This window comes from Condylura cristata, unplaced genomic scaffold (assembly GCF_000260355.1).
Source record: "Condylura cristata isolate star-nosed mole 26May11 unplaced genomic scaffold, ConCri1.0 scaffold00005, whole genome shotgun sequence".
NCBI classification, from domain to species: Eukaryota; Metazoa; Chordata; class Mammalia; order Eulipotyphla; family Talpidae; genus Condylura; species Condylura cristata.
The window spans coordinates 30,007,729-30,019,999 of NW_004567106.1; the positions used below are offsets into that span (position 1 = coordinate 30,007,729).

The 12,271-nt window shown below is 37.6% G+C and overlaps 1 protein-coding gene across 1 annotated transcript in view; it reads left to right on the top strand.

The window, feature by feature from the left end:
* Positions 1-12,010, top strand: part of GARS (glycyl-tRNA synthetase) — a 38,877-nt gene extending 26,867 nt beyond the window's left edge. The window contains exons 13-17 of the mRNA XM_004676821.2: positions 3,835-3,920; positions 5,559-5,668; positions 8,298-8,391; positions 9,051-9,241; positions 10,583-12,010. Of these exons, the coding sequence (XP_004676878.1) occupies positions 3,835-3,920; positions 5,559-5,668; positions 8,298-8,391; positions 9,051-9,241; positions 10,583-10,708 (607 nt within the window). The 3' untranslated portion in view covers positions 10,709-12,010. The remainder of the gene's footprint in view (positions 1-3,834; positions 3,921-5,558; positions 5,669-8,297; positions 8,392-9,050; positions 9,242-10,582) is intronic.
* The last annotated feature ends 261 nt before the right edge of the window (positions 12,011-12,271 follow it).

Sequence of the window (12,271 nt, forward strand, 5' to 3'; positions counted from 1 at the left end):
ACAAAATCAGTACTAAGTAATGTAAACTTTATGATGTCTGGGAAACAATTAAAAAAACCCCAAAACTGAAAAATAACTAGTTGTATGAAAAGTAGGACCATGTGATCTGTAATGAGAAAAATAAGTCAAAATTAGCATTCAAAAAAGACAAACATGATGGAATAAATACATAGGGTGTTGGAACAAGCTAAATATGTTGCAGATGCTCAAGAATATAAAGGAAATCATGTACATATGAAGTGAGAAATGTGGTTACATCTCACAATGGAGCAGAAAAGAGTGGAATGTTAGATGTATCAGTAAAAAGCCTTAGGCAACATCTGGAGGCAATATCTGAAATGAAAACATCTCTGGATGGGATTACTAGTAGGTTAAACATTGAAGAAGGAAGGTCATTGAGGTTAAAGATAGCAACAGAAATTATTTCAGATGAAGCATAGAAAAAAGAGAAATAGAAAATAAAAGGTGGCCTATGGGAGAGTGTAAAGCAACCTAGTATATATGAAGGCACATACAATAATTGAAACTTTTACAAATTTGATGCAAACTATAAATTTACTGATTTGAGAAGGTAAGCATAATAAGCAGAATAAACACAAAGCACATCTGAATAAAATTGCTGGAAACCCATAATTAACAGAAATATCTTTGAAGGGGCCGGGGGGGAAAGACTCATTACATAAAACAGGGAAAATAATAAGAATGATTCGAATTCTTGTCAAGAGCTGTACAAACCACAATGCTGTGGAATGAAATCCCTTAAAGCACAGACAGAGATCCAGAAGAAATGTCTCCAAATTGAGATATATCAAGAAATATCTCCAAAATGAATTTTCAAACGAAAATTCAAGGAAATACATTGCCAGTAGACCGATATTAAAAGAAATGTTAAAGTATGTTCTTCAGATGGGTGTATGGAAATTTAGCTCTACACCAAAAATTAAGAGCTCTAAAGTTTATAAATAAGTAGATGAATATATTGACCTTTTAATTCTTTTAAAGATAATGGGCTGCTTATAGCAAAAAATATTAATGTATTATAAAAATGTATATTGTCAGTAATTCAAAGGATGACAGTAAATAAGTAGAGGTATACTGTGTTATAAGGTAAAAACAATATATGTGAAGTGCAATAATATTTGACTGTAGGCTGTGATTAATTTAAAAAAATGTAACAAGCACTAAAGCAATTACGTGGAAGACACAAAGAGCTATAACTAATAAATCAATAACGGAGATAAAAGAGAATATTACCTCAGAAGACAGAGAGGAAAAATGAACAAAGAACTGATGGAAGCAATAGAAAAATAAGTGAGGTCATAGGTTTAAACTTGATAATGTCGACAGTTACATTAAGTATAATGATCTGAATACTTGAATTAATATCTATTCACTTAAAAAAATAAAGCTCCAATTAAATGCTATTTATGGGAATACCACTAGTAACAGAAATGGGCTTAAAAATGAAAGAAAATAAAATTTCCCATACATACATTGATCAAAAAGTTGCAGTGACTGTGTTTAATACCAGGGAAAGTAAACTTTAGAATAAGGGAAATTACCAAGGACTAAATTGCATTTCATAATGATAAAAGAATCATTTCATTAGGAAGGCATATCACTCCAAATTGTGTATGCAGCTAAAAACAGAATTGCATATAAAGCAAGCTTGACAGAACTGAAAAGAAAATTAGAGAAATCTACAATTATAGTTGATTTCTATGCCCCTGTCACAGTAATTGGAGAGGCAGTACACAAAAAAGTCAATAGGAATTTGAAGGCATAAACACTATTCATCAACTTCATTTCCATTTATAAATACCTAATAGCTAGAACACATTTAAAAAAAAAAAAAGATTATTCGTACAGAACTGGGGTACAGGCCAGAGATGCAGAGGGTGAGAGGATTCACCAGACACAGAGTGGGGAGCAGAACAGGCAGATTGACGAAGTACACTGCTGAGGGGAGCAGTGGGCTGGTCAGGAGAGGGCTGCCCTGCCATGTGGATCTCCTTAGGGCAGGCGGGGATCGAACTCATGCAGAAGTGGCTTAAGCTCTTTGTGCTGTGCTTTAACCTGCTGCGCCACCAGAGAGGGCCTAGAACACACATTTTTAAAGTGCATCTGAGACATCTTTCATACTGTGTTTTGCACAGCCTTTTACCTAAGTCTGAGTCTTGCATTTTTTTCAAAGGGTAGTTTGAAAGAACCATATGAAGGACTCTATATGGCCTGCGAAGACTGAAATTTTCCATATCTAACCTTTGTAGAAGAAGTTTGCCAGTGTGTCATAGACATCAGACTAAACAGAAGTCTTAGACAAGAGGTTATGTACGATTATATGTGAAACTGCAGGAAATGCATCCATGTATAGTGATGGAAAGTGGTTGACTGGGAGTGGAGAGGATTGAGAAGAAAAGGGATTCAAGGGCAATTTGGTGTGATGATGGTTGCAGGTATATCATAAGATGAGCTTTTATCAAATGAAGATACAACTGTATATTTTGGTATAAAAATTTTATATGTTTCTGTTTTCCCAGAACAATATCACCTATTTTTGCTAAAATGGAATATTCCATTTAAATGTAACCAATCTAGTGATATCATTAACCACACACACCATTTTCCTTGATTATTCTCAGTAACTATTCTTGCTCATTTCAGCTTTTTTAAAATAATTGGTCTATACTTAGGCTGTGCTCACGGAAAGAATGTATAATACTGTTTAAATGAATAATGTAATCTTTAATGCACACAGAAAAACTTCAGACAATAAAAAAAACAGGAAATAATGGAAACATTCTTAGGATGCATGAGATCGTCACTTTAGACACTAGCGAAACACAGTGTGAAAGTGCCTGCTACAGCTGCTTCAAAGACAACCACATGAGGGCTCTCTTTGCCCAACACTGAGCTGCTTTATGAGCTCAGGGAAATTAACATGATCTTCATTATATGAGAAAATGCCTCAAAAGCTGAAATACAGGTATTAATGAAACGCTTTATATAGGTGAACTATTAAAACCTGCAATAAAATAGGCATATGTCAGAATATAAAGATATTGTAGCCATTGCTTTTTGGGGAATGGAATATTTTATTTTGGCATATCAGCCAGTCATTAAACTTCCTTTAAGCTGATCTTCATCAATGTGTCAGTTTATTTTGGAAATACTGTAGGAGTTGTAAATACATTCTCTAAGGTGACAAAGTAATCATCTTTACACAGTCCTGTTTCTGGAAAATTTATTATTATTTAAAACATTGTTTTTGGTTTTTCTTGGTCTCAAAACCAAAGAAATTAGGCATTAAGTTACTTGTGAAATTTAATAAAAGTAATGACATTTTTGCATGCCCCCCAGAAGAGTTTGGTACCGTTTTTAAAATAATGATTTGTGGGCCTTCTGGTGGTGCAGGAGTTAAAGTCTCTGCACTCTCAAGCTGTCACTAGTCACTGTAGCATGAGTTAGATCCCTGGCCAAGGAGTTGACCCACATGGCACAGCAGATCTCTCCTTCTTACCTACCTCTTCCCTTAGCAGTGTATTTCATGTTCTGCTCCCCAGTCTGTGTCTGGTGAATCCTCTCACACACAACCCCCCACGCTCCACATCTCCAGCCTACACCGCAGTTCATGTATGTATAAGTTAAAAAAAAAAAATCTTAAAAAAATAATTGGTTATTCCTTATAAAATAATTTGACTTTGGTTATTTGCAGTTGACCAAATTGTATTATAATTAAAAATGAAAGACAGTTTAGCAACCTGTAAACTCCTTGAAATGAAGTATAAAAATGCATGTTTTAGCTAATATATAATATGTTCTGTTTCTTTGTAGGGAATTCACTATTGAAACTGAAGGGAAAACATTTCAGTTAACAAAAAACATGGTCAGTGTGAAGCGATTCCAGAAAACACTATATGGTAAATTGTAAAAAATAATTTAAGAAACCAGCAGTGTATACAGTATAATTACTACTTCTTAAAGTGATTACTTTTTTTTTTTAAGTTTTATAATATAACTATTTTACAGAAATGGAAGAGGAAAAAGTAAATTCCTAATACTGCATTCTGAAATTGATGAATATGTTTCAGGCATTATCTTGGGTCTTCATTTTTTTTTTCTTTCCTTTTCAGAATGTATAAATCTTTTGCCTTTTACTTTTAAAAAAAATGTAATTGTACTCATTCTTGATATTAATATATAAGGACACCTTTATATTTCCTGAGACCTAAAAAATAATGAAAATTATTTCTTTGATTAAAAGCATCATTGTTTACACAAGGGGGAGTCCATTTTTTTCTTAAAGAAAATAAGAAACTCACCTCTCCCTTTTCCCTCCAAAATAGTTTAAGACATTTAGATTGTGACTTTTATTGTTTTTGTTTTCTGTTTTTATAAAAAACAAAGAGATGCTTACTTGTAGAGTAGATTTACGAATTGGGAAATGAGTAATTTGGAGCTTTTATGATGGGTGCTTATGATTAATTATGACTGAATTGCAATTGATAGAAACAGACTAGTGTTTGAGAAGTTCCTGCGAGTAGAGATGGCAGATCTACTTTTCTATATGTTTTTGGCCTTATTTTAGCCATGCTTCAGTGGACAGTGAAAGCATTCTGGACATTGATAGCAATAGCACCGGGCCCTTCTTCATACTTTGAAGCTTTTCAGCCCACCCTAGTACGTGGCTCAGAGTTACATTTCATCATTGCTTGAATGCTATGGAAGGGTGGGCAGATTTTACCTTATAATCATGTTTCTAAAATACTCTTTTTAGAAAAGATGATATTACCTATTTTTGCTAAAACATAAGCAGACAAAAGAAATAGCCTCTTTTTCTCATATGTGAATTTTGGGTTTTAGTTATTTTATTTCCCTTGAAGCGAAAAATCTACATAGTTAGGATCTGATACCATAGACTGCCTTCTGGAATACTTAATGAATCCATGTCCTATGTGTATTACAGCCTCACTCGTGGGAAGGCTGATCCTGGGCAGACTTTCCTCTAAAGACCCCCTGATCCAAAATGTTAGAAACACATCCACCTGCAATAATTTGAGTCTATTTTTAAAGTGTCTCAACAAGATAGCAAGAGAAAAAGTAAAACAAACAATCCATGTGATAGTTGTTGCATGAAGGAATTGTGTTTGTTAATTTTGCGAGCCATGGTGGCAGTTTTTAATTCTAGCAGTTTTATTAAAGGTCTATAGTTTTCTTCCTTTCTGGATAGGCAACACAGATGTCTTTGGAGTCTAGCTGCTGTTGCTTGTAGCTTACTAACGAGGGAAGACAAACCTTTGTTCCTTGTTTCATTTTTATACTATAGAAACAAAGAATTAAATTGGTGGATTTTTTATCATCCCAATTTCCTCTTTAAAATGGCTCAGCCCTACTAGCAGATAGTTTTCGGGTATCTCTGACCTCTTTCCCTGATGTACAGGATGGTTCAAAGTCCATCTGAAGTGGAGATATTTTTAGAGGCTGATGAATTGTTAGGATCTAAAATTTGCCTCATTGGAAATTGAGAGAATGTAACTGAACTTCTGTCTCTCTTTCAGTGGAAGAAGTTGTTCCAAATGTAATTGAGCCCTCCTTTGGCCTGGGCAGGATCATGTATACAGTATTTGAACATACATTCCATGTACGCGAGGGAGATGAACAGAGAACTGTAAGTTGTCCTGTACCAGATGCTTATCCTCTTAACAATTTCATAGAATAGAAGTTACTGCAGTGCAATAATGTCTTTGGGAGCATCAATTAATAATTTACTACAGTGTGCTAGTGAGGTTAACACTCACCTTTGTGTAATTGTTTACAAAGTAAAACACTTGTCTCAGGATTATAGGTCATTCTAGATATACTTATTTTAGTTTCCCTAGAAACTAATGAGACAGAGTGTATTACTTTGAGGCAACTCTATATTGCCTCAATAGAAAGAATAATATTCCCTAGATATAGTCATGTTTGCAGAAAATTGGGAAGGAGGAGATGGCTCCTGGAATTTGACCAAACCTAAAAACTGTGTCTTTACACTGGTAAAACATCACAAGGAACCTTCTCAAAGTGTGTAAAATAGTCTGCAGTACTTTTGGGATAAGATTTACATTCCAGAGGTTCTGTTCCAGAGGTACTTATTTACTAGGTGTAAGATGCAAGGTCTGTGTTTCTTTTTTTTTTTTTTTTTAAGATTTATTTTATTTATTTCTGCATACAGAACTGGGTACAGGCCAGAGGTGAAGGGGCGGCAAGAGGCTTCACCAGAGACAGAGTGGGGAGCAGAACAGGCAAATCGACGAAGTACACTGCTGAGGGGAGCAGCGGGCGGGTCAGGAGAGATCTGCCACGCCATGTGGTCACCTCCGGGGGAAGGCGGGAATCGAACTCATGCGGAAGTGGCTTTAGCTTCTTAGTGCTGTGCTTTAACCTGCTGCGCCACCAGGGAGGGCCAGATCTGTGTTTCTTATAAGAACTGTAGGTGATTCTGATACGATTGATCATTAATTGGGCATTAGCTTTTCCTCTGTTCATGACTATTGGAAGGTAGAAGTCTTCCATCAACTTCCTCAAGTTTTCTTTTGACTCTGATGCTTCTGAATCACTGTTCCATGCCTTATACTTTATACTCTTAGTCTGTCTTTTTGCCTTTTTCAGTTTGGCTCTGCCTGCAAAAATTATACTCAGTTAATATCTAGGCACATATTTCCAGGAAAATTAATCCTGAGAATGACTAGAAAGGAGAGGTTCCTAGATAGCAAAATAATCGAAACAATTCCATCTATACCCCCATTGACAGCTTAGTCAGTTCCTGGTGCTGGGCATCAGCATTGTAATACTTCTTGAGATGTTAAGTTTGAAGAATGGGTGAATTAACTCTTTCTTCCAAGGTTTTTAGAACTCTGACATACTATTGGTAATAAGTGTGTGATAAAGTTACTATTGTCATCTCTGCCCTGAAGTTGCATCTTTGTGTTCTGAGATTTAAGTAACTCTTCACTCAACAGGAATAAGGACCTGGGCCTCAGAAAAGATGCCATGTATTTCTGAATGTGTTCTTTTTAGGTGTATCAAGCTTTTCCTGCTTGTTTTTCCTATAAAAGAAGTTTTTAAAGTAATCTATTGGCTATTACTTTGAATCTAGCAATTTGGTGGGACTAGAGTTTTAATAGAAAAATTTTGTAAGGACTAAGAAAAAATAAGGTAGTAATGGTGTTTATGAGTTATATAGAGATTCCTGTCAAAGAGAAATTTGATTAGTCTGTTGAAAACCAAAAATGTTTCTAAATTAATAGCACATAGTCCCATAGCTTGTTTTCCTCTAAATTTTATAGGAAAACATTACTGGTGAGGTAAAAAAAGATTATTTTGCTATAAAGGCAGGCCCTTGCTTCTTTCTCATATATATGGGATTATCACAAGGTAGAAGCAGGGAGGAGATCTCTGAATGCTCTACCCCTCTGGCAGCCAAACTGATGGAATCTGGGGTTTACTTACCAGTGGGGTATTCTCTGTTGCTCTGGCACTTAATTACGTTAATTAAGACTGAGGAGTTCAACTTGAACCTGTGTTACCATTTTTGAGGAAGTCCTCTTCATTCTGAATTGCATTTTCTATCCTGAAAGTGGATTTTTTGTAACAGTATTACTTAAGAACTCCCTTCAGCTCTCTTTTTCAAGCCCAAATGGTAGGATAGTTTGCATTCCACAGACTGTGTATTTGTCCTCCTTTATTTCTCAGTAGCTCTGGAAACTGTTTCAAAAGCTGTTTTCAGGTATTTTGTTTTGTGCTATTGCTTATATCAGCTAATTGAAAGGTTTCTGTTTACCTGGTCACTGAAGTTCACAGATCCTTTTGCTATGCCAAGTCTTAAAGATTAGAATAGGATCCTGTATTTTGGGACTTCCATATATTATTTGATGATGTAGTGGGGAAGGTTCTTTTGGGGGTCTTCAATGTAAGAAGGTTTTTATGTGGTACCAGGATATTGCCATTTTATATGGTTATTTTCAGGTGTTTTTACACTACTTGAGCTATTTGTAAGTAAGCAGAACACATGGAAGAGAATACTCTTTAGATAGAGAAACTTAAGACCTAGAGAGAGAGTTCATTCACTCAGGTGATCTGTGTTTGGAGCTGAAAACAGGCTCTTACTGATTCTTCTACTGGTTATCCTACTTTTACTCTTTTTCCACTTTACTTTTCATATCATGTTTTGTGGTATTTTGATAGTGAACTGTGAACATGAACATTTAGATCTTCATAAACTGACTTTTGGACTTCTATCTTTTTAAATTATCTAGTTCTTCAGTTTCCCGGCAGTAGTAGCTCCATTCAAATGCTCTGTCCTTCCACTGAGCCAAAATCAGGAGTTCGTGCCATTTGTCAAGGAATTATGTAAGTAAATCCAATTGTGTAATCTCCATGGGAACACCATCAAGTAGACTGAATTTTAGGAAATGTATTGTTTTTTTTTTTTTCAGTGAAATTACTTAGTAACTAAAGAATAAATCGAAGTTGCTTTAGCCTCTGTTCTTATGTCTAAGAGAGGGTTTTACTTGCTCCGGATGTTTCCTCCTGGCATTTCCAGGAGTTAAGGTAGCACCTGCGTCAGAGTTAAGTGGTCCTTGCATCTTCTGTTAACTTCATCAGGGGCATGCTTTGTGGGGTTTAGGAATCCTAGGGAATGTGCATCCACTGGACCCACAGCCTGAAAGGGATCCGATGAGTCAACACCCACATGTTTTGGTGTTGGGAAATGGGAAGAGTCTGCTGAGCTGCCTAGGGTCATGCAAGTAGGGATGGTAAAGTCAGGACGAGCCTCCTGGCCTCGCCGAGATGTGTTCCCCTACAGCTGAGTTGGATGTAGGTACGAGAAGGGCTTGGGCTCCAGCCAGTGACTGGTTACACTTTCAGGATTTTTCTTTCTCTTGCAACCGTAGCTTAATGTTATCTTCTTCCTGTCTTTAAGTTTTGTGAACTTACAGGGTCACATAAAGATAACACTGGAATTCTCCATTATTTTGTTTTTGATATCCTTAATTTATTTTGGGCAGCGGAAGCCCTAACCAGGAATGGAGTCTCTTTCAAAGTAGACGATTCCTCCGGATCTATTGGAAGACGCTACGCCCGGACTGATGAGATCGGTGTGGCTTTTGGGATCACCGTTGACTTCGATACCGTAAACAAGACCCCTCACACTGCAACTCTGCGGGACCGAGACTCCATGAGACAGATCAGAGCAGAGGTGGCTGGCCTACTCTTCTTCATCTTTAGCTTTAGAAATTTGATTGGTTCCTTGATTTGAGCTGGATTGATTTTTATGTATTTATGCAACATTCCTTTTTTCTTTTTAATTTTAATCATAGGCTTGTATCAGACAGCACAGATTCTCAAATCCCCTTTGTTAATTCTGAAAATACCCACTAACACATCTCTAATATTTTATAGCCATTTGGATCACTCTGGGCTCGTTCTTTTGCTTTTATAGTTGCTTGTTTATTTGAGCAAGAGAAAGATGATCCCAAGTGGTTGTTGCCATAGTTTCTAGAGACAGTCTCTGGGGGAGCTTAGACATTTTTGTCTTTATATACTTCTATATAAATATGTGTAAACTTTTCCAAATTAATTCATTCAAAGCAGTGAATGTTTCAGTAATTTTGCCTAATGGGAAGGGAGTAATGGAGATAGGAAGGGGCAGTAGGCAGGATGGTGAGGGAGAAGAAAGAGTGGCCACTTGAATTGACAAGCACTGAGTAACGTACTAACTTGGCATGAGTTTATATTGAGAGTGTTAATTATGTAGCTTGACACAGAGAGTAGTAGGGACAACAGAAGTAAATACTGCCTTTTTCCCCAAGAAGTTAATCTAATTAAGAAGTCATAGATTTCTTGCTGGTTTTGATACAGAACCAGATCTGGCCACGCCTACCCAGCTGTACTTAACCTCCATTCTCATCTGGCAGTGGTGCTCCGGGTGTGGCCCCGGCCCAGCAGTGTCTGCATCACCCGGGAACTTGTACAACTGCTTATTCTGCCTCACTGAGCCAGGAGCTGAGGGCGGTGGTGGTTAGGGAGCTGACAGGGAGAGATGTGGGGCAGAAGTTTTGAGAAGACCTCTGGACAAGGTATTTAAGGTTGACAACTCAGGCTCTGCAGCAGCCACTGTTGGGTTCTGGCTACAGAACAACTGGCCCCTTGGGGTGTTACAGCTTGCCAGTTCCCCCTCACTCTCTTCACTCATGTTACTTATTGACCCCTTTCTAAGTAATAAATCAGTACACCATGAAAATATTTCAAGTGACAACAGAACGTCAGAATAAGTAGAAGAGGCTTTATTGGAGAATTGAGCCATTTAAGGTGAAGGGGACTGGCAGCTGGGCTAGAGGAAGAGCATGAACCCAGACCTGGGAGGGAAGTGAGTAGAGTCACTTTGAGGCTTCAGCGGGAGTGACATGAAACATCCTGCGGGGACCAGTTTGTAGAAGGATCCCGTCATTACCCAGAACTGAAAGATTTGCTGATTTCTCTGCCTGTCTAATCTAACCTAGTCGGTTGATTCTTGGACTTCTCTTTTCTCTTACCCCAGGTCTCTGAACTGCCCAGCCTAGTCCGAGATCTAGCCAACGGCAGCATCACATGGGCTGATGTGGAAGCCAGATATCCTCTCTTTGAAGGACAAGAGACTGGTAAAAAGGAGACAGTTGAGGAATGAAGACAGTTTTGGTGACTTTTGACCACTTGGCTAATAAATAGCTCTTACCGTATCCATTTTAGGAACAAACGACATTGTGATTGCTCCCAGGGACTTCCTTTTATCCTCAGTGGCTGCCTGATCTCACTCCCGCAATTAAAGTCGAAGGAATTCTGAACACTTTTGTAATCCATTTGCTTATGATGCTTATGTTTCCTGTTTTCAGCAAAATTGTTTCTTCTACCTTTTGGAAAATATGCTATGGCTTAACATTACACACAATACATGAATCAACAGCTTTATTGGGGTACATTTTACATGTCATTATATTCATCCATTTTCAGTGTCCTTACGATGCAGTGATGTTTAGTATTTTTACAGAATTGTCCAGCTACCCCCACAATCCAGTTTTAGAATATTTCCAGCACACCAAAGAGAAATTTCATTTGCATTAGCATCATTCCCCAGCCCAACCCCAGCCTCAAGCAATCTCTTAGCTACTTTCTGTCTCTCTAGATTTGTCTTTACTGTTCTTTTTCTGAGAAAGCAGTGAATTATGCTGAAGAGACAGCAGTTTCTAGGCAAGTGGAAAGGCATCCGGGGAAAGGTGAATGGGGGCGGGGTGGCAGGAGCAGTGGAGGAGGAGACCAGTTGTGCTGGTGTGGAGGTTACAGGCAGCTCGCCCTGATGTTCTACTGACGAGCGTCTGTCTGCAGAGTTTCTAGGAGGGGCTACAGTGGTAGAGCCCTCTATTTTAGGGTGTGTTGGTACTTGACTTCCTAAGTAGTCCTGAAATCATTGATTCCTGATGCTAGAGGCTAGGCCCATCTCTGACTTGGCAGTATTCAACCATCACAGTGTCTTGATCCTAGCCTACTGGTTTTGGACTCAGCTTCTGAAGGATGTTATTTTTATTATACCTTTATGTGTAGCACTCAATGCATGTGTTTATGTCTTAGGAAAAAGCAAAGATGGGGAGTTTGATCTTTTTTTTTTTTTGCAGTAAAGACCTTGTCTCGTGTTCCAACTTCCTCAAATAGTATAGGAAGGGGTGATCACCAGAATGTTTTCCCTTGTCTTGGGTTTGAAGAGCAGCTGATAGTCACTTCCTCCCACATTATCTCATTTGATCTCTTTCCACAGTAACTGTGCAGAGTAGGTACGCAATTAATAGTCTTTGGATAAGTCCTGAATTTTTGAATAAGCCTTTTGGGAAAGAAAGTCTTCTACTAAAGCTTATTTCTCTTCTGCCTGATACTTTATGAAGCATTCAATATTAAGTTATAAAGGACTATACTGTAAATAAATTGACCTTTCAATTTCTAGGAATTTCTTTTACTTCAGATTCCACATTTCAATACAGCTTTTGGGGTATATTCTAGCCTTCTCACAGGGAAGGAGGTGTCTTTTTCTTCCCATCTGTTTACTTCATTCTGTGGCACTTAGCTCCATAGTCAAACAGGCAGCATCACCAGACATTGTTAACAGCTTATTAATAGCAAAAGACATTAAAGAAGTAGTGGAATTCACCTGTGTTGGCTCATAAAGGGATTGGACCCTAAGCCCTTTTCACTATTCATTGGC